The sequence below is a fragment of the Talpa europaea genome, assembly GCF_964194135.1.
Source record: "Talpa europaea genome assembly, chromosome: X".
In the NCBI taxonomy this organism is placed as follows: domain Eukaryota; kingdom Metazoa; phylum Chordata; class Mammalia; order Eulipotyphla; family Talpidae; genus Talpa; species Talpa europaea.
Window position 1 is genome coordinate 65,783,212 of NC_140081.1, and position 20,458 is coordinate 65,803,669.

General features: G+C 37.6%; 1 protein-coding gene across 1 annotated transcript in view; it reads left to right on the forward strand.

Moving 5' to 3' along the window:
- Nucleotides 1-2,115: 2,115 nt before the first annotated feature.
- The window catches only part of RADX (RPA1 related single stranded DNA binding protein, X-linked), a gene marked incomplete at both ends in the record, with an annotated part of 59,901 nt that continues 41,558 nt past the window's right edge, over nucleotides 2,116-20,458 (forward strand). Inside the window, 6 exons of the mRNA XM_084258780.1 lie at nucleotides 2,116-2,758; nucleotides 6,980-7,122; nucleotides 8,448-8,640; nucleotides 16,985-17,093; nucleotides 17,291-17,382; nucleotides 17,479-17,601. Of these exons, the coding sequence (XP_084114906.1) occupies nucleotides 2,116-2,758; nucleotides 6,980-7,122; nucleotides 8,448-8,640; nucleotides 16,985-17,093; nucleotides 17,291-17,382; nucleotides 17,479-17,601 (1,303 nt within the window). The remainder of the gene's footprint in view (nucleotides 2,759-6,979; nucleotides 7,123-8,447; nucleotides 8,641-16,984; nucleotides 17,094-17,290; nucleotides 17,383-17,478; nucleotides 17,602-20,458) is intronic.

A 20,458-nucleotide genomic window follows, 5' to 3' on the forward strand; every position in this document is an offset into this window, starting at 1 on the left:
TCCGCAGCCTTTGCAGCGCGGATTCGATTCCTGGCTGGCCAGGGAGCTACCACAAGGCGCCGCAAACCTCTCTGTTTCTCCCACTGCTCCCCTCAGCAGTGTATTTTAGTCAGTCTGCCTGTTCTGTTCCCCACTCTGTCTCTGGTGAATCCTCTCACCCTCCCAGCCTCTGGCCTGTACCCCAGCTGTTACATAAATAAATAAACTGCTTAGGGCCTCCCTGGTGGCAGCGGGCTGAGATGCTGCCTGTGAGGCTGTCCGCAGCCTCAGCAGCGCGAGTTCGATCAACAGCCTGGCCTGGAGCAGCCCACGTAGCGCAGCGGACTTCTCCTGTCTCCCCCGCTGCTCCCCTCAGCAGTGTATTTCAGTCAGTGTGCCTGTTCTGTTCCCCGTTCTGTCTCTGTGGGTCCTCTCGCTCCCGCACCTCTGGCCTGTGCCCTACCTCTTGTATGCATAAGTAAATACATCTTTTTTTAAAAAAAAGTTTAAAAATAAATAAATAAATAAAATCTTAAAAAAACAAAAAGTGGAAAAAAATGACCTTAAAAAAAATATCAAGTATACTTCTTGTCATACGCGGTCTGGCCTTGGTGTTCTCTCTGATTCAAGTGTCCCTTTCTGAGATATTCACATACTCCCTCACTTCCTGCAGTCTCTGCTCTATTCAAGCTCTTGAGAGCCCTTCCTGAATCAGACTCCATATACAATTTTAACTCCTGGCCCATCCATTTTCTTCCCTTCTCCTCATTATGTTGTTTGGTCTCCATTACAAGATTATGCCTGGCTCAGCACTGAAACCCAAGAAATACATGTAGAATGAGCGAATTAGTTGAATAGGAATAATGGCAAGATTCTTCAGACCAAAGAATGAAAAGCAGCTTGACTACAGGAGTCTGACTACTTTATCCCCAATGGCAAGAACAGTACCTGCCTCATATTAGGGATTTCATTAAATAGTGAATAAAGTATGACAAAATAGAGAGCAAAGGGAGTTAAATGTAATCGAAATAAGCCTATCACGATCTTTTAAAAAATTCTCAAGGATGAACTTCAGGCATTTGTATGCACCTTTCCAAATATCAACAGAAATATTTAAAGAATCCTTTCATAAACAAATTTCAATAAATTAAAAACAAACAGAAATTACAAACATTTTCCTTCAAGAGTATTTTTAGGGCAACTACTACATTCTGTGTGTGGTGGCACATATCTTAAATGATTTTTTTTATTTCTGACTATTCTTACCAGCTTTTTTTCGCTTTTTATTAAATCCATACACATTCCTTACAGTTTAGAAATACAGTTTCTAAAAGTCTATATCTGAGCTGTATGTTAAGCCAGGTATTGTATTAAAAATAAGCACACTTTAAGAGATCTAATCTAAAGGTAGCTGTTTTCCAAGGCAATTCGGCAATTTTCTGTTTTCATTTGCACCTAATCACTAATTCACTCACTCTGCACTCAGGAGCCACTACAGACAATTATGCTAATGGCAATAGCAGCTAACGTTTATGAAGACCTTTTTGTGTGAGGCACTGTCATGAAGGCTGTGCATACATCATCCGGTTTTGTTCATATTACAGGAGACCCAAATTGATCACATTTATGTACATTAACCAACTCTAATTAACTTTCTGTTGCTGACTAAGATCCAAACCCCCAAACTCCTGGGCTATGATAACTCGCTCCCCGCTTCCAGTGACTTTTTCTTTTCCAACTGGGCAATTTTTTCTAGTCAGGCCAGGAACGAGAGGGCCCCTCCCCCCGCCCTCCAGCCGTGCTTTGGGAACCATGGCGACCGACGCTTTCTGTTGCTCCGCCCCGCCCGCCTTTAGCAATCGTGAGGACTCCGGGTCAGGAGAAGCCGCTACGTCAGTAAACGCGCGAGTGACTGCCTAGTAACGGCGCCTCAGTGTTGGAAGTGCGCCAGAAGGGGCGGGGCTGGAGCTGACGCGCGCGCGCGTGACGTCCAGGCAGCGCAGCCACGGGGCGGGGCCTCGTCTGTGTGAAGGGGCAGAGTAGCAGCGGTCGTCCGGGCGCCAGGTTTTGCGCTCTGGGCGCTTGGGACGGGGCGAACTAGTTCTGAAGAGTGAGGCGGGCGCACACTGGCCCACAATGTCTGGTGAGTCAGAGCAACCCCAGGCTGGCCCCTCCCATGCTGGGCAAGACCTGCAGAACCCAGAGAGAAATCGATCTGGGGTCCCAGGAGGGGTGATCCGGAGGGCCCGCGCCCTGGGACCCAGGTCCTGGATCCAAAAGACTCTAGAGCAGATAACCGACTCACCTCTCCAGTGGGTCACCCCCTCAGAGGTGGTTCCTGTCGCTGTGCTGGCCGTGCAGAGGTACCTGTTAGAGGATGAACCACGCGACACGGTACCCAAACCGCCCCTTTACTGCTATGATGTGACCATCTCCGACGGGGTGTACCAGGAGAAGTGCTACCTGGACCCCGGCTTGAATTCTCTCGTGTATAAAAATATTCTTAAAGTTGGCATAGAAATGAAAATTTCCAGAGTCTCCTGTCTGTACAACGAGAAAAGATTAGGCCAGGGGATCCTGTGCATCGATAACGTCCACTGTGGAGGGACCTTGGACGCTATTTGTTTAGAAACTCCCTTCAGGAATCGTGCGCATGGAGAGATTCCCGAGAGACCTTTGAGGGGCGGGAAGAGTCATTACCTGGCGCTGTGGAATAATGAAGATCCATATGGAGATATCTGGTTAACCAACAAGCAACCTGAGGAACACAATTTTAACAGTAAGTAATCGGAGGGAAGGATGAGGAGTTTGAAAAATAGTTTTCAGGAGCTTGAGTTAACGGGAAAGGAAACGAAGCTGCTCTCGCATTAATCACCAGCCAGGAGTGGTAATAGACAAGTTTTACGAAGGACAGAGAGATGGTCTCGCGTAATGAAATGTGCACAGTCCGTGTTTTGCTTTGTCAAGTGGCCGTTCAGGAAGTGTCCGAATGCATCTGAAATTTAATCTGGCAAACGCTGATGTGACAGTCGGTATTCCTCTTGTGTTTGTTATGCGTTTGACTCCAGTGAAATTTATCTTAATCTCATTCCTTTTCCAGTTATGGGAAGAGTATTTTCTGTGTTGGTTGGAGAGTGTGTAGACTTGAGTTCAGCATAAAAGTCGTAAATATTTGTGGTATTCCGTGTTTTAACTTTCATTTAAAAGATGATGTTCATGATTTACTCCTTAATAGTTTCTATTAATGACACCCATTTTTATGTCTTTGAGTGTAATACTTACGTAAATAATGCTTTTTGATTTTTTGATTTGTGGGAAGGCTTGGGATTCTCATTTCTATGTTTATTAGTTACCATGGACAATACTGATCGGAGAAGTTAAGGTTTCTATATCAGAAGTGGGACGTTAACCTGAAATAGCAGCTCTTTATCACCAACTGCTCTAACTGTGTTTTTTTTTAAAAGATTTAATTTATGCGTACAAGAGCTGGGGCATAGGCCAGAGATTGGGGGTGTGTGTGTGAGAGGATTCACCAGAGACAGAGCGGGAACCAACAGGCAGACTGACTGAAATTCACTGCTGAGGGGAGCAGTGGGTGAAACAGGAGAGATCTGCTCGCCATGTGGGTTTCTCCCTGACCGGCCCGGGATCAAACTCGTGCTGCAGAGGCTGCAGATTGCTTCATAGTGTGGTGCTTAACCCCTTGCACCAATATTATTAAAGTCAATGTCCATGTATTAAAAAACTCAAACTCTATATTTAAAAGTATGCTGTATTTGCTGCCTCTACAGCGCCTGTTCGATTCCTGACCAGCCAGGGAGATTCCCACAAGGCGCCGGCAGGCCTCTCCTGCCTCGCTTGCTGCTCCCTGCTGCTGCCCTCAGCGGTGTCTTCAGTCCGTCTGCCTGTTCTGCTCCCCACTCTGTCTCTGGTGAATTCTCTCACCCTCCTGCGCCTCTGACCTTTATCCCAGTTCTTGTATAAATAAATATATCTTTAAAAATACATAAGATGTCATTTTTTAATGTTGATGACAAGAAAGTGGGTGTATTGGTGTTCTTTCACGTTTGCTGTATGTCTGGAATTTTAAATAAAATGCTGGTGTGGAGTGAAAGACCCTTTTTACCTCCTCCTGTGTCTTTAACTTTCCTCTCAAAACTCTCAAACTGTCAGCCGTTTGGTATGCACCTTTGGGAAAAAAAAATTACATCACACTGGGTGATTTTCTATTTCCACTTATTTAAAGCATTTTTAATATACATCTGTACATCCATAGAATGGATGTATCATAATTTATACAGTCATGCCAATGTGAGGCCAGGGCATTTTGTAACTGTAGGCAGTTAATGGATTTTTAGTTTTAAATCCAGTGCTGAAAATCAGTAGAATATACCCATATTTATTCACTATGTTCAAATATTTCTGTTGAATGGATGGATTCCTAAAAATGAAATTACTGAGTTAAAGAGTATTTAATTTTTTTAACTTAGTTGATATTAACAAATCATATTCTGAAAGGTTGTACTGATTTACATTCCCACCAACATATATGAGTGCCCACATCCCCATATCTTACTATTTTTAAGTTTTACCTTTTGACCTTTTCTAATTATCTCTTTTTGCCTTGAATTCTGTTTTGTCTGATAGTATTATTTACTGCTTCTACTTTTAAAATTGACATTTAAGACAATGATTAACAGTGTGAGTGGGCATCCACTCAGAAGTGATTTTAAATTCATGTTGCTGGGCCCTACCACCAGTTTCTGATTTGATAGGTCTGTGGTGGAGTCCTATAATTTGCATTTCTAACAAGTTCCCTGGTCATAATGATGGAAAAACATTACTTGTGTAGATGTCTGGTTGTAGCAAACTCTTTGGCCCTAATTATAGCAGAGACAGTGGCTCTTAGAACTCAGATTTTATAAAACCATGTAGTACTTGAATTTATTCTAACTGATTAAGGAGGCACATATGCTTTTATTAATCAAGAATGTTGTAAATTTCAAATAATTCAGAACATACCCCCTATTTTTCTGACCACATTAAGAAGGAAATCAGGGCCTCCCTGATGGCACAGCTGGTGGAGCACAGCGCTGTTAAGATGTCTGCAGCCTCTGCAGCACGGGTTTGATTCCCGCGGCGGGAGAAATACCCACATGGCATGGCAGACCTCTCCTGTCTGGCCCTCTGCTCCCCTCAGCAGTGTATTTCAGTCAGTCTGCCTGTTCTGCTCCCCGCTCTGTCTCTGGTGAACATCTCACCCTCCCGTGCCTCTGGCCTGTACCCCAGTTCTTGTATAAATAATAAAAATAAATCTTTTTTTTTTTTTAAAAAGGAAATCAGTTTATTATATTGGATCAGCTATAGGACCTGTGATCCGGAGCTAGTAATGTATTGGGAAAATCTGGAAGGAAATTTACTAAAGATACACTAATACTGAAAATAGTGCCTTTTAATGGTACAGATGTAATTATAAAGTATCATTTAAACTTGAATTAAAAAAAAATTTCAGGGCCTCCCCTGGTGGCGAAGCAGTTGAGTGCTGGACTGCGAAGCTGCCCGCAGCCTCTGCAGCACCAGTTCGATCCCTGGCTGCTGGCGAGGGTCCCACATGGTGCGACAGACCTCTCCTGCGGCTCCCGCTGCTCCCCTCAGCAGTGTGTTTCGTCAGTCTGCCTGTTCTGTTCCCCGCTCTGGCGCTGGTGAATTCTCTTACCCTCCTGCACTTCTGACTATACCCAGTGCTTGTATAAATAAATAAATAAATCTTTTTTAAAAAATTGCAATTTTGGATTTCATGCCAGCATGCTGAGTAGGTGCTATATTATATAAGTAAAAATGGCAGTGGAGGATGCTTTAGCCAAATAAATATTGGAACATATACAAATTCAAGTTTGAAAGTTGGAACTGTGCAAAACGATAGAGCAAAGTGTGGAGAGAACTGCAGATAGAACCTGTTTTAACTCAAGGAAGAATAAAATCAGAAAAACAAATTTATCTTTTAAAGATGGTGAATAGCTTGTAAGCAGTTTTTGTACTTACCAGCAGGCGTGGAGATTAAAACATTTCAAAGTAAATTATATGGTATATGAGAAGATAATAAATACTATGTAGGAAAAAAATGGAATGGGGAATAAGCAAAGGGATCAGTTTTCAATAGGGTGGTTAGGGATAACATCCCTGAGAAAGTGGCCTTTCAGCAAAACTTGAAGGAGAGGAGGTAGGAAATCATTCAGGTATCAAAGAGAAAGACATTCCAGAAGTGAAGACTCTGATACAGGACCATAACTGGCATGTTTAGAGAAGATAGAACTTATACATGTCAAACTAAAGTAAGGGCAATACAGAAATATGTCATCAAACAAATATATCAATTAAATATCCAAGTACTTAGTAGTTGGAAAATATTTTGAGTTTTTTCCCACAAAATTTCTTTTTTTTTTTTAAAGATTTTTAAATTCATTTATAAAAGAGCTGGGGTATAGGCCAGAGGGTGAGAGGATTCACCAGAGACAGAGTGGGGAGCAGAACAGGCAGACAGTCCGAAATACACTGCTGAGGGGAGCAGCAGGCGAGACGAGAGGTCTGCTGTGCCATGTGGGTCACCTCCCTGGCCAGCCGGGAATCGAACCTGCACTGCAGAGGCTGCGGACAGATTCACAGTGCTGTGCACAACCCACTGCGCCACAAAATTTCTTAAGGGATGTGAGCTTAGATCCAGAGTCTTCTAGAAAGTAATTACCCAGTATGACAAGGTGGAGGGCATTCTATGTGGGACAGTGTGTACCGGTTTAAGACAGTAAATTATATGTATATATTAAGCCATTATCATTAGGGATAATACATATTAAGTTTTATATGTAAGGAGTATATAAACTGGCTTAGCTGCTGAAAAGAGTTGCTTTGGGTATGATCTGGCTACCTTTGTAACCATTAAAACAGATCTTTGAAATTGCCATGGCTTATTTAATAAAATTTTTCCCTCTTTTCTATATTTTAGATACCAAAATAATTTCCCTCTCTCACCTTGAAATGACCTGGAATAACAGAAGGAATTTTCCTGCATTGCTTGTTAGAATCTTGCATAAATCAAAACTGCGATACTATGGAAAACCTGATAAAAAGATGATTGAACCATATCAGGTACAAATTATGATAAACTATTATATGTTAATTTAACAGTTATAGAGTATAACTTACAGCCCTGACTTCATATTAGAATAATTTATGTTTAGATAACATTTTGTCAGTTCAGTGCAATAATTTTAAAAATGTGCATCAATGTGTATTTCAAGGTATTTTTCTGTCATTTCTTATACAAAAAGAAATTCTGTGTTGCCTCACTTTAGTCTTCTCTAATCAAACTGGTCTCCTTTACACTTTGTTCTGAATCTTCCTCCTTTTCTTCTCTATGTGTGTTCTCTATACCAACATATAAACAAACCTTTAGTCTTCCATTTTAAGAAGCGAAAAATTCTTCTTTGGCCTGAGGACACCTCTACTCCTCGCCAGGCAAGCTCCTTGAAGAAGTAGCCTACATTAGATATTTTCACTTTCTTGCCTCCCATTAGTCTGTCACATTTTTATTACTTAACATGTTACTGTATTTAAACATTATCAAGAATTCCTTTACATATTTTACTAAGCTTTTATTAGAAAATTTATACTTTTAGAGAATTTTGAAAATGTAGAAGGCTGTATAAAAAAATAGTATCACCCCAAATCCTAACCTCAGAGTCACTATTACCATTATAGTATGTTTTATTCCCTTTTTGTGTGTTTATCATGTATCTACACACACATTTACGTATCATATGCATGCACATATAATGTCACATTTATATAACATATGTTACATCTGTGTGTCATATATATATATATATATATATATGCTTCCCATATATAGCATTTGACTATGTTATCTATCAAGTTATCTTACAAAATAGAAATCATATTGCACATAAAATTTTTGTGTCATTTAGGGCCTTCCTGGTGGCTTAGGGGTAAGTCTCAGCACTGTCACTGCTATGGCCTGAATTCCATGCCCTGACAGGGAGCTGACCCACATGGCATGGCAGACCTCTCCTGTCTCGCCAGCTGCCCCCGTTAGCAGTGTATTTCAGTAGATCCACCTGTTTTGCTCCCATTCTGTCTCTGGCGAATCCTCTTGCCGCCACCACCACCACCCTCCCACCCCACCAAATCCACCCCCCCCACCCTGTGTCTCTGGCCTACACTCCAATTCATCTATGTATAAATAAATAAATCTAAAAAAAACTTTTTGGTATCATTTAACATTCTCTTATGTTTTTATCATATCACTAAAAATTCTTCATAACCTTTATAGTTCAAGAGTTTATCTATAAATTATTATTATCCCCTATAATTCTGCTTCTTCATTCTTAAAATGTAAACACCCTATAGAGAAAATTAACCAATATGTGTGTGCTTTCATTTTTTTTTTCTAGACCTTTCTGGAAGTTGCTGACAGTTCAGGCACAGTATCAGTGATTATGTGGAATGCCCTGTGTCCTGAGTGGTATAAAAGTTTGCGGGTTGGCTTAGTTCTTCTCCTTCAAGATTATTCCGTTAAAAAAAGTTATCCATTCAGGTTGCAACCTCTCCCTGTGGATCCACAGATAAAACTAATTTCTACAATAGGTTAAGTATTAATTATTTTGTTGTTTTATGACTGTTGTTTATATACACTTGCAAAACAAAGGTTCTTAAAAAATACTGAAGCTGTTAGAATCTGACACAGATTCCTTTAGATTCCTTTAGCCATAAAATTTTCAAACATGCACTTAATAAATAGACTTATTAAATGTTGCATTTGTTAAGAAAAATCATTTGAGATAATGATTATTGATTAATGAATGACCTCCATTTGAGATGTACTTTTTAAAAAAAAATGTGTCATATAATCTTAAATTAATCTTAAATTAATGCCTTGAATATTATTCTCTGTTACTACAAGGTACTATTCTAAAGGACTTGTCAACATTTTATCTTTAAATAATTTCAAACTTACATAAAAGTTGTAATTATAGTATAGGAACTGCAATATAGCCTTCACACATATTCAACTGTTGTTGACATTTACCTTTATCACTTCTCCTCTCACTCTCTTTATATATATATATATATATATATATAAAACTATATGTATAACTATATTTATAACTCTCTATATAAAGAGTTATTAAAATCAGGAAATTTAAAATTGATACAATACTGTTATCTAACCTACAGTCAATATTACAATATTGTTAAGTGTTGCAAATGTGAAAGGGTACTTCTAATCAGTATTGCGATCAGAGTTTTGACATCTTAGCATCATCCTAAGTGTTGGGAGCATTAGAATTAGTATATTAAGTGAGTGCTTTAAGATGTGAATATGATTTTTGCATTTCCACTTTCCAAAATCATAGATTACATTACTCAACAAGTTTAAGTATTGTTTTTGTCTTATAATAGTATTATATTAGGCCTGCATTTCTATGTATTCTAAATTGCCTAGCCAATAGGTTAAGCTTGATTATTTAGAGAATATTCAGATAACGTAGTTTTTGTTCATTGTTTTTTAAAATATATGTTTATTTAGAAAAACCACATGAGTCTTTATTAAAATCATAAGCATTTGGTAGATATCAACCACATCTTACTGGATGAACAAGTTATTATCTAGTTTGTACAATTAATCCATTATCTCTTTATTCTTTATTATAAAAGAGTGAAAAATTAAAATGATAATGTTGGGCTTATTGAGAAAATGCAGTAAAAGTTGAAAGGTGGAAGCTAATTTACAACATTATTATATCCAGCAATATATAAGTTATTTCCCACAGCTAGGCATAACCAGGTGATAAAATTACTTTAGTTTAAAATTGGGGCATTGTGTATCAATAACATAAGGTAAGTGACTTTGTTGATGTCACATAATAAATCATTGTCATAGTGGAAATGAATTCAAATCTAGTTTTCCTGGTACCTCACATAGTGTTCTTTCTACTACATATACTATTTTCTGACCTAAAGATAATTTAAATAGCAATTTAAATGACTGTGGGAAACTCTAGAAATAGGCCTGGTGCTAATGGGTACTTCTAAACCTGAAAAACATGGAATGTCAGACAATAGATAACATTAGTCACTAGATAAACCGCCACTAAAGTATTTTTTTATTATTGGGGTAACGTTGGTTTATATTATTGGTCATATTTTGGAAGTATAGGATTCCCCCTACACCTTCTGGTACCATTACTATAGTGCACCCATCACCAAAACACCAATAGTCCACTACCATATTCCATTGTGCTCCCTCCCCAGTTTGTGCTTGCTCCTCCCCACTCCCTCTCCCTTTGAATGTCTCAGTTCTATAGTCTGCTTTCAAGAGCTAGTTTTTGAATTTGGCTTTATCTTACCTTTTAGTTTCTCTATATTCCACATACAAGTGACACCATCTGGTATTTGTCTTCTCCTTCTGACTTTGGGAGCACTTAGGTTGTTCCCATAATTTCGCTATTGTAAATAGTGCTGTAGTGAACATGGGAATGCAAAATTCCCTTTGAATTAGTGTATTGTGTTCTTCAGATAGATGCCGAGGTCATATGGTAGACATTTTTAATCGTTTGAGAAACCATACTACTTTTCATATGGACTGAAAGAATTTACATTCCCATCAACACTGTAACAGAGTTCCTTTTTCTCTACAAACTTGCTAGCACTTATTGATTTTGGTCTTTTTGATATGGACCATTCTCACAGGAGTGAGGTGTATCTCTTTGTGGTTTTGAAATGCATTTCCCTAACAATAAGTGATGGTGAACACTTTTTCATGTGTCATTTAGCCATCTACATGTCTTCCTTTAAGAACTGCATTTTTAGGGCCTCCCCTGGTGGCTTAGTGGTTGAGCGCTGACCTGTGAAGCTGCCCGCAGCCTCTGCAGCACTGGTTTGATCCCTGGGGCGAGGGTCCCACATGGTTCGCAGACCTCTCCTGCCGCGCCTGCTGCTCCCCTCAGCAGTGTACTTCATCAGTCTGCCTGTTCTGTTCCCCGCTCTGGCTCTGGTGAATTCGCTCACCCTCCCATGCTTCTGACTGTACCCAGTGCTTGTATAAATAAATAAATAAATCTTAAAAAAAAAGAGAGAGAATTGCCTTTTTAGCCCTTCTGCCCATTTTTTGATTGGCTTATGTTTTTTCTTTGTTGAACTGTATGCACTCTTTGTAGATCTTTGATATCAGTCCCTTATCAGAGGTATGGTGTGCAAATATTTTCTCCCATTCAGTAGGGTGTTCTTTTGTCCCTTTTAGTAGGGTTTATTTTGCTGTGCAGAGGCTTTTTTGTTTGATGTAGTCCCAATTGTTTAAGTTCTCTTTTGTTTTCCTTGCTGTCTCCAAAGACATCATTGAAGTTTACATTCTGATATGTTTTCTTCTATATATTTTATGGTTTTAGGTCATAGATCTAAGTCCCTTTTCCATTTTGAGTTGATTGTTGTGTGTGGGTGTAAGTTATTGATCTAGTTTCATTCTTTTGCATGTGGCAGTTGGGTTTTCCCAGCACCATTTTTGAAGAGGCTTTCCTTGCTCCAATGTATATTCCTGGCTCCTGTGTCATATATTACCGTCCATATGGGTGTGGGTTTATTCCTGGGGTCTCAGTTCTATTCCATTGGTTTGTGTGTCTGTTTTTGTTACAGTACAATGCTGTTTTAATTATAATTGCTTTATAGTATAATTTGAAGTCTGTAAGTGTAATACCTCCATTTCCCCTCTTTTTTTTTTTTTTGTCAGGGTTGCTTTGGCTTTCTGGAGTCATTTGTGGCTCCATGTCCTCTATTGCTCTTTTTATGTCCTGAATCTCTTTATTTTTCTTATTTTGAGCTTCAGTTTCTATCTTCTGTTCATTGATTTTATTTCTCACTGCATTCATTTGTTTTTATGAATTTTCTTCCATTTCTTTGAATTTCTTTATCATAGCCATTTTGAATTCTGTTTCTGATAGGAAGAACAGATCTTCCATGTTTTTGAGACTTGTTCTGTTTTTGTGGTGTGATATGCCCCTTTGGACTCATGCTGCCATTTGTTGTGTTTTTCCATATTCCCATTTATTTATTTATTTATTTATTTATTTATTGCTTTGGGGGCCTTGCTGTTTTGAGGCTAGGCAAATCTTCACTCCCCACACAGGACTGGGAAGTGGCCTTACTGGGGCCACAGAGTGCCTCTGCTGCTGCTTTGATGCCAGCCACTTGGTGCCATTAAAATTTAATACTGGTATTTAATCAAGCACTATGCTCACTCTGACACAGCTATAGGGGCAGATTTTCATAATGGAAACTCTTAAGATAGACTATCTACACTTTGAAGTAAATAATTGCAAATACAGAAATTATTTTTAAAAATTAGAGCCTTGATGAGAATATATTGAAAAATGTGCTTTTGTGGTCTTTTAAAACAGTTTTACTTCTTATCAGTCTTAGCATCCCTTCTTATCTCTGTATGGCATCCCAGGCCTTTTTAATGAGCAATAGGACTTTTCCCCTCCTTATTAGGGGCCAGCAAGCTATTTTTGTGAAATGCCCAAAAGTAAATATTATGGACTATATAGTCAATGTGCTCTATGTTGCAACTACTCAGCTCTGCTTTTATAGAATGGAAGCAGCCAGAGATAATATGTAAATTGGCATGTCGGTGTTATAATACAGTCTTGGCCGTCATGTGCAGGCTGTAGTTTGCCAAACCTACATGTATAAGTAGATAAAAATCTTAGGTGTATATTAGTATCACATAGAGAGAATTAAAGAACCACTGGTGCCTCACCTATAGAGAAATAGAGATTCTGATTTAATTAATTACTCTGAATAGGGCACCAAGTTATCATTGTGTTTTTAAAACTTCTTTTTTTTAAAGATTTATTTATTTATGCATGCAAGAGCTGGGGTACAGGCCAGAGGTGTGGAGGGTAAGAGGATTCACCAGAGACAGAGTGGGGAACAGAACAGGCAGAATGACTGAAATACACTGCTGAGGGGAGCAGCGAGCAAGTCAGGAGAGGTCTGCTGCGCCATGTGGGTAGCTCCCTGGCTGGGGATCTAATTCGTGCTGCAGAGGCTGCGGACAGCTTCATAGGTTGCCTCTTAACCCCTTGTGCCACCATAGAGGCCCCTGTGTTTTTAAAACTTCTTAGGTGAGACTAATGTACAGCCAGGACTTAGAACTACTGATTTATGATCTTTAAAAATTACCAAATGTGATGGTAAAACTGAGCCTACCCGAGGGGATGGGGAGGGAGGAAAAGTGAGAACAAAGTGTGGAGGGAGCACAGTGGACCGCAGCGGCAGAGGACTGTGGGTGCTCTGTCGGCGGCTATGGGGTGGGACCAGCGCCTGAAGGGGAAGAGCCTGTACTTCTAAAACATAAACAATGTTGTAAACCAATGTTACCTCAGTAAAATAAAATTACCTATCTCAAACTGACTAATGGTGTTTTGAAGGGAATAAAATGGGGCAGTTCTGTTAGCATTGCTAGGCATAGAGATACAACAATGAGTGATTCAGAGTTCTACCCTTGAAATGTCTATTAAGGTGACAAATATTTAAGGTGAGGGCCTCCCTGGTGGTGCAGGGGGTTAAGACGCAGCCTATGAAGCTGTCTGCAGCCACTGCTTCACGAGTTTAATCCCCAGCCAGGGAGCAGCACACATGGTGCAGCAGACCTCTCCTGACTTGCCCACTGCTCCCCTCAGCAGTGTATTTCAATCAGTCTGCCTGTTCTGTTCCCCATTCTGTCTCTGGTGAATCCTCTCACCCCCCCCCCACACCTCTGGCCTGTACCCCAGTTCTTGTATGCATAATTAAATAAATCTTAAAAAAATATATTTAAGGTGAACAAATTATAGTAAATGAAAAACCAATAACAGTAAATAATATGAAAATGTGATGAACAAAATGGTAGAGGAAATGAACAGAAATGTAGCTTAGGAAAGAATGAATGATCAGGAGAATAGGAAAATGGGTTGGATAGGAGAAAGTGTAAGTAGGAGTATGGAATAATAACAGGCTTGCTTAAACTTTATGAGCAGGATAAATGAGAAAAAGTGGTGGACGCCAGGTTGGTCAGTACAGAAATAGGGATTTGTGATACCATTATGATATCGTTGTTGCCTTCTAGGTTTGATGTTGAAAAACAAATTATTGAGGTTTCCTGTTTCATATTTGCACGTGTAGTTCTGAGTTAGAGAAACCAATATGTAATTTTTTTAATTAATAATTGGAGGCCCATAAAGATGAAAGTTCTATTGTATAATGAAGAACACATTATTTTCTGGTAATGTGTGGCTTTGTTGCCATTTTGTATATCATTCTATCCTACCTTCTACAAAGTTTTATTTTAAAATCTTGAAATTTTCAGACTGTATTTTATAACACATATAGTGATGATAGCATTAAGTACTTCATGTTTTAGATGGAAGGGACTATTTATTTCATCCAAACTCCTAGGACTTTAGAACTAGAAGGCATCTTGAATGTAATTGAGTAACTGTGAATATGAAAGTGCTTTGTAAAATGCAAAATATTTTCTAAGTGTAAGATAATATGTAATACAAACTTTCCTCATTCATATATGGAAATATTTAAACATGTAAATGTGAATTTTCTATTCACACAGCTAGTAACAGGCAGCATGAGAAATCAGGTGTTCACCATGTTTTAATCTGTGTTTATTACATAGCAAGTTCTTAGAAAAATATTACTTACTGGTATAAATAGAAAGCCCAGATAACTATTAAAGAAGTTGAATCAGATGTATAAAATCTTTCCACAAAGAAAATACCAGGCACAAATCATTTTACAAGCAAATGCTACCATACATGTATGGATTATATCATTCCAGAACTATTCCAGAGAGTAGACTAAGAGGACATACATACCCACTGAATGTTACCAAAATAATCTTGATAATCAAAACCAAACAAAAATAGTATGACAGAGGAAAATTTTAGGCCTGCTGCAGCCATGAGCATATATACAGATATTCTGAATAGAATATTACAAAAGTAAATTCAGTTTTATGTAAAACATGATCACACTCTATGACTGAGTTGCATTGTTCTTTAGCAATGCAGTGTTGGTTTTATATATGAAAATCAGTATCACTCACTTCATTAACAGACTAAAGAAGATAATGGTCATCCTAATGGAGAAGAAGCTTTGTTAAAGAAGAAGCTTTGTTAAAATTTTATATCTCTTCATAAATTTTAAAAAAGAATATAGCAAGAGAAGGAACCTTTCTTAACCTAATAAAGGACATTTACAAAGCGAAACAACAAAATAACTGTTAATGGGGGAAATTTAGAATAATGCCTATCTACAATAGGAAACACGGATGCCTCATACTGCTATGTCTATTTAATAGTTTACTGACTGTCCTAGCCAGTGTGAGAAGACAAAATACATTAAAAGACATAAGGATTTTTAAAAAACTGCCATTCCAATTATTTTCTACAAAGGAAAGCCAAAATAACACAAATTATTAGGCCTGCTTCAGCTGTGAGCATATATACAGATATTCTGAATAGAATATTATGAAAGTAAATTCAGTTTTATATAAAACATAATCACACACTATGACTGAGTTGCATTGTTCTTTAGCAATGCAAAGTTGGTTTTACGTGTGAAAATCAGTATCACTTCATTAACAGACTAAAGAAGATAATGGTCATCCTAATGGAGGCACAGGAAGCTTTGTTAAAATTTTATATCTATTCATAAATTTTAAAAAGCATATAGCAAGAAAAGGAACTTTTCTTAACCTAATAAAGGATATTTACAAAGCGAAACAACAAAATAACTCTTAATGGGGGAAATTTAGAATAATGCCTATTTACAATAGGAAACATGGATGCCTCATACTGCTATGTCTATTTAATAGTTTACTGACTGTCCTAGCCAGTATGAGAAGACAAAATACATTAAAAGGCATAAGGATTTTTAAAAAACTACCATTCCAATTATTTTCTACAAAGGAAAGCCAAAATAACACAAAGTTAGTATTCAATAAGTTTTGTTTATTATCACCATTGCTGTCATTATCATCAGTGATCAGACTTCATACACATCTGGATTCAAGTTGTGTTTCCTTGGACAAAATATTTAACTCCTCTGAGTCTGTGAATATACACTGGGAGATGTATAAGAATATTTGTAGTGACCCTGTTTGTAACAGCAAAAATTGGAAATAATCTAGATACCCACCAACTCAATACTGGGTAATAAATTATATTAACCACTCTGGAACATTATTCAGCAATAGAAATAGAGCAAAGCCTGCTGTATATAACTACATAGATGAATTTTACAACCATAATGTTGAGTGAAAAGAAGTAGTCCTAGAATACTGTACAGGGTATGATTCCATTCATATAAAGTTCAAAAACAAAGAAAGCCAAACAGTGTTTTGTTGGGCAAAACACATTTTTGTTTTCAGTTAAGGAAATAGTAAAATACAAAATTTAAGTTATGATTAACCTTCTTTTTTTGGTAAAGATTTATTTATTTATGCATACAAGAGCTGGGGTATAGGCCAGAGATGTGGGGGGTGAGAGGATTCACCAGACAGAGTGGGAGACAGAACAGGCAGACTGACCGAAACACACTGCTGAGGGGAGCAGCGGGCGAGACAGGAGAGGTCTGCTGTGCCATGTGGGTTGCGCCCTGGCCAGCTGGGGATTGAACTCATGCTGCAGAGGCTGCGGACTGCTTCACAGTGCGGTGCTCAACCCCTTGTGCCACCAGGGAGGCCCCCAATTAACCTTCTGAGATAAGTGGATGTGATGATGGAGGTAGAAGAAAGCTATTGATAAGGGTCTAATTCTTAGTTTTAATGGTTGGCTCAAGATGTTTTGGTCTACTTTGCTGTGTATTTCATGTACATGCATATTCTTTTATATGTATTAAACATCATATTAAAGTAATACATATGTATATTTTTTTCCAGAAATCTGCCTGAACCTTCGAGATCCTCCAACTAATATAATTATCATTCCAGAGAAGCAGGTGAAGCCAGAATGGAGATTGCCAAAATTAAATCATCGCTTTATCACAAGGTAAAATAACTTCTTGTAAAATGTATTAAATATTATTTTTTATGTTAATCACTGAAACAATGCATTATAAATTCCTCAAAGCCTACCCCAAATTGTGCTGTGTCAATTATATAGATGTACATTTTCAGTTATAATTGTAGAATGCTTTTTCACTGTTTAAAGATACAATATCTACTTAACAATTTTGCTTTTTCTAGATCAGAACTAGACGATTTGCCAGAAAATCATATTTGTGATGTTATTGGCATTTTAGTTTTTGTAGGAAGGGTTCAGCGGTTAAAAAAGAAAGGTAAGCTCTTAAAGTTGAAAGTCATAAAAAGTATTTCAATGAATAGCTCTGAATTTATATGTGTATACTCAATTATCTTCGTTAATTTTCATATAGAAAGCCGTGAAGACTTTTGGTCATATCGCTGGATTCACATTGCTGATGGAACTTCTGAACAGCCATTTATAGTGGAACTGTTTTCTACATCTCAGCCAGAAATCTTTGAAAATATCTACCCAAGTACTCAGTTCTAATATCTTTCTCTTTTTATTCTTGAAAGTGTGAATATTAATTTAAACAAATTGTAAAGTGATAGTGCCATGATATTGAGTTGGTAAATCAAGCAGTCTATTTGATAGCATATTTAAATCTTTTCTATGTTAACATTATACTTAGTATTGTAATTATTACCACATACTAGTTTTCTATTCGTGGATTGAAGTTAGTTGTTTTTTTTTTTAAAGGGTGCTCTTATCAATCCTTGTTAGCATTTCAAGCATTAAAGCTTAAGATTTACTGAAACTAAAACATAGGCAGTTAATTCACTTTGTATCCATTTGCAAATTGGCTAAGTGGACCCCATGAAATACAAAAAAGACTTTACTAATGTAGAATTAATTGGTAGAGGATTGGTACTGTGTGATTAAATAATGAAAATGCTAAGTATCTTTCCATTTGAGTGTTAAATTAATTATAGGTGGTGGTGTAATAGCTGGTCAATATTTTACTTACTTCAGTGTTGACCCTCTGCTCTGCCAAATTCATTTAGATATGTAGGTTATTTTCCCACTAATTTTATTTATTTGAAAACATTGTAGGGATGCCCTATTATATAACAAGTTAGTCTTCAGTGATTTTTTCCTTATTTGTATTCGGAGCATAAAGCTGTTTTAGATATGGTATGCTAATTTATTGTTTTCCAAATTATTATATCCATGAAATATCCATTGTTAAGTGCTTGCCAACATTGGGGAAACTCCCAATCTTAACTACATGTAGTTTTTTAAATCAGCAATAAGGTAGAAATTGTAGGCCACCTGGAGACCTAGAGACCTTATACAGGATTGTTTTGCTACAGTTTTATCCTCTGTTGCAAGCCAGTATTATACAACATCCAGATATTACTTCATTAGAGTCCACCTTCTGCTTATGAGATTACATTTGTTAAATATATCTGAAAAGAACTGAACTTCACCCTAGTATTGGGGAGAGGGCGGAGAGAATATTAGCCATAACTGAGGCTTCTAAGATGAATCAGGTTATGACCTCTTATTGAACTTCTCTTAGGGAATCAATGATTGATAGTGATGATCTCTGGTGACAATTCAGTTACCTCATTTTAGGTGGCCAGGTCCCTCTCTCTTTGTAGCCACTTGAAACAATAAGCTGACACAAGTTTTGGATAAAGATTCCTCACAGAAACTTTGCCAAGCTTGCATGTTCCATTTCTTGTGATAATGTGAAATGTATCTTCCTGAGAGAGGTTTGAATCGACCTTGGTAATACAATAGTTGACAATAATCACAATTTGTTTTCATTTTTTACCTAAGAGTAAAGTAAAAAAATCATTAAATGAACGGTGAGTTAGGGGAACCTCAGGCCTAGGGAGGGAAACATGACTCAGGGTCTCAGGAATATCAGACTGCATCGCTAGTAGGGCATCTTTTTCACTTTCGATTAAGGAAAGTGAAGAACTAAGGCTATTATTGTATTCACTGTGTACCAGATACTCATAGATGTTGTCTTGTCTTGTGTTCCCAATTACCTTTTTAGAAAGTTGATGTTTTTACAAATTTACAGGTGAGGAAACAAAGGCTTAGAGGGTTTATGTAAGTTCCAAGTAGAAAGTGTAAGGTTCTGAATATCTGATTTTTAGCAACCATGAAATTACAACTGGAGGTTTCTTTAATATTCCAATGTCAACATCTCTATGAACACTCACATATTTATATAGTTTTTTTTAAATAAAGGAAAAGCAATATAAAGTAAGAAAATTATTCCTACTCATTTAAAGAATTTCTTGTATTTTCATTACTACAAAATAAAGAACTAGTAAATATGAGATTGGATATGAATTTATAGTTATTATCTTACTCTTGGGAGTTATTTATTCTCAAATGAGAACTTAACAGTTATTGTGAGATTTCAAGTAATTACATTTACTTCTTTTTTTTTTTAGATAATAAATTTTATTGTTATATTCCCCATACAATTGCAGCCCCCTCCATTCTGACCCCAATCCCTCCCCTCCCGCCCCCGCCCCCCTAAAAGTGTCTCTGGTTCATAGTTTTTTGTTGATTTTGATTTTCACTTTCTTATAGTTATTCATTTTCCTGGTCCCTTATTTAAGTTTTCTAGATTCCTGCTATGAGTGAGACCATCCGGTATTTTTCTTTTTCTTTTTGGCTTATTTCGCTGAGCATGATCCCTTCCAGCGCCATCCATGTTGCTGCAAATTGCATGTGTTTATCTTTTTTGAATGCTGAGTAATATTCCATGGTATATATGTACCACATCTTCTTGATCCAGTCATCTATTTTTGGGCATTTGGGTTGTTTCCAAAGCTTAGCTATTGTAAACAGTGCTGCTATAAACATAGGGGTGCAGGTGTTCTTTGGAATTGATGTTTCTGTGTCCTTTGTGTAAATACCTAGGAGTGGAATTGCTGGATCATATGGAAGCTCTATATTTAGTAGGTCCAGAAATCTCCACACAGCTTTCCACAGTGGTTGGACCAGTTTGCACTCCCACCAACAGTGCAGAAGAGTTCCTTTTTCTCCACACCCTCGCCAACATTTGTTGTTGCTAGTTTTTTTAATATGTGCCATTCTCACTGGTGTAAGATGGTATCTCATGGTAGTTTTGATTTGCATTTCCCTGATGACAAGTGATGTTGAACATTTTTTCATATGCCTGTTGGCCATTTGCATTTCCTCTTCAGAGAAGTTTCTTTTTAGCTCTTCTGCCCATTTTTTGACTGGATTATTTTCTTTGTTGTTGTTGAGTCTCATCAGCTCTTTGCAGATTTTTGTGATCAGTCCTTTATCATTAGTGTTGGGTGCAAAAATGTTCTCCCAGTTGGTGGGGTTTCTCTTTG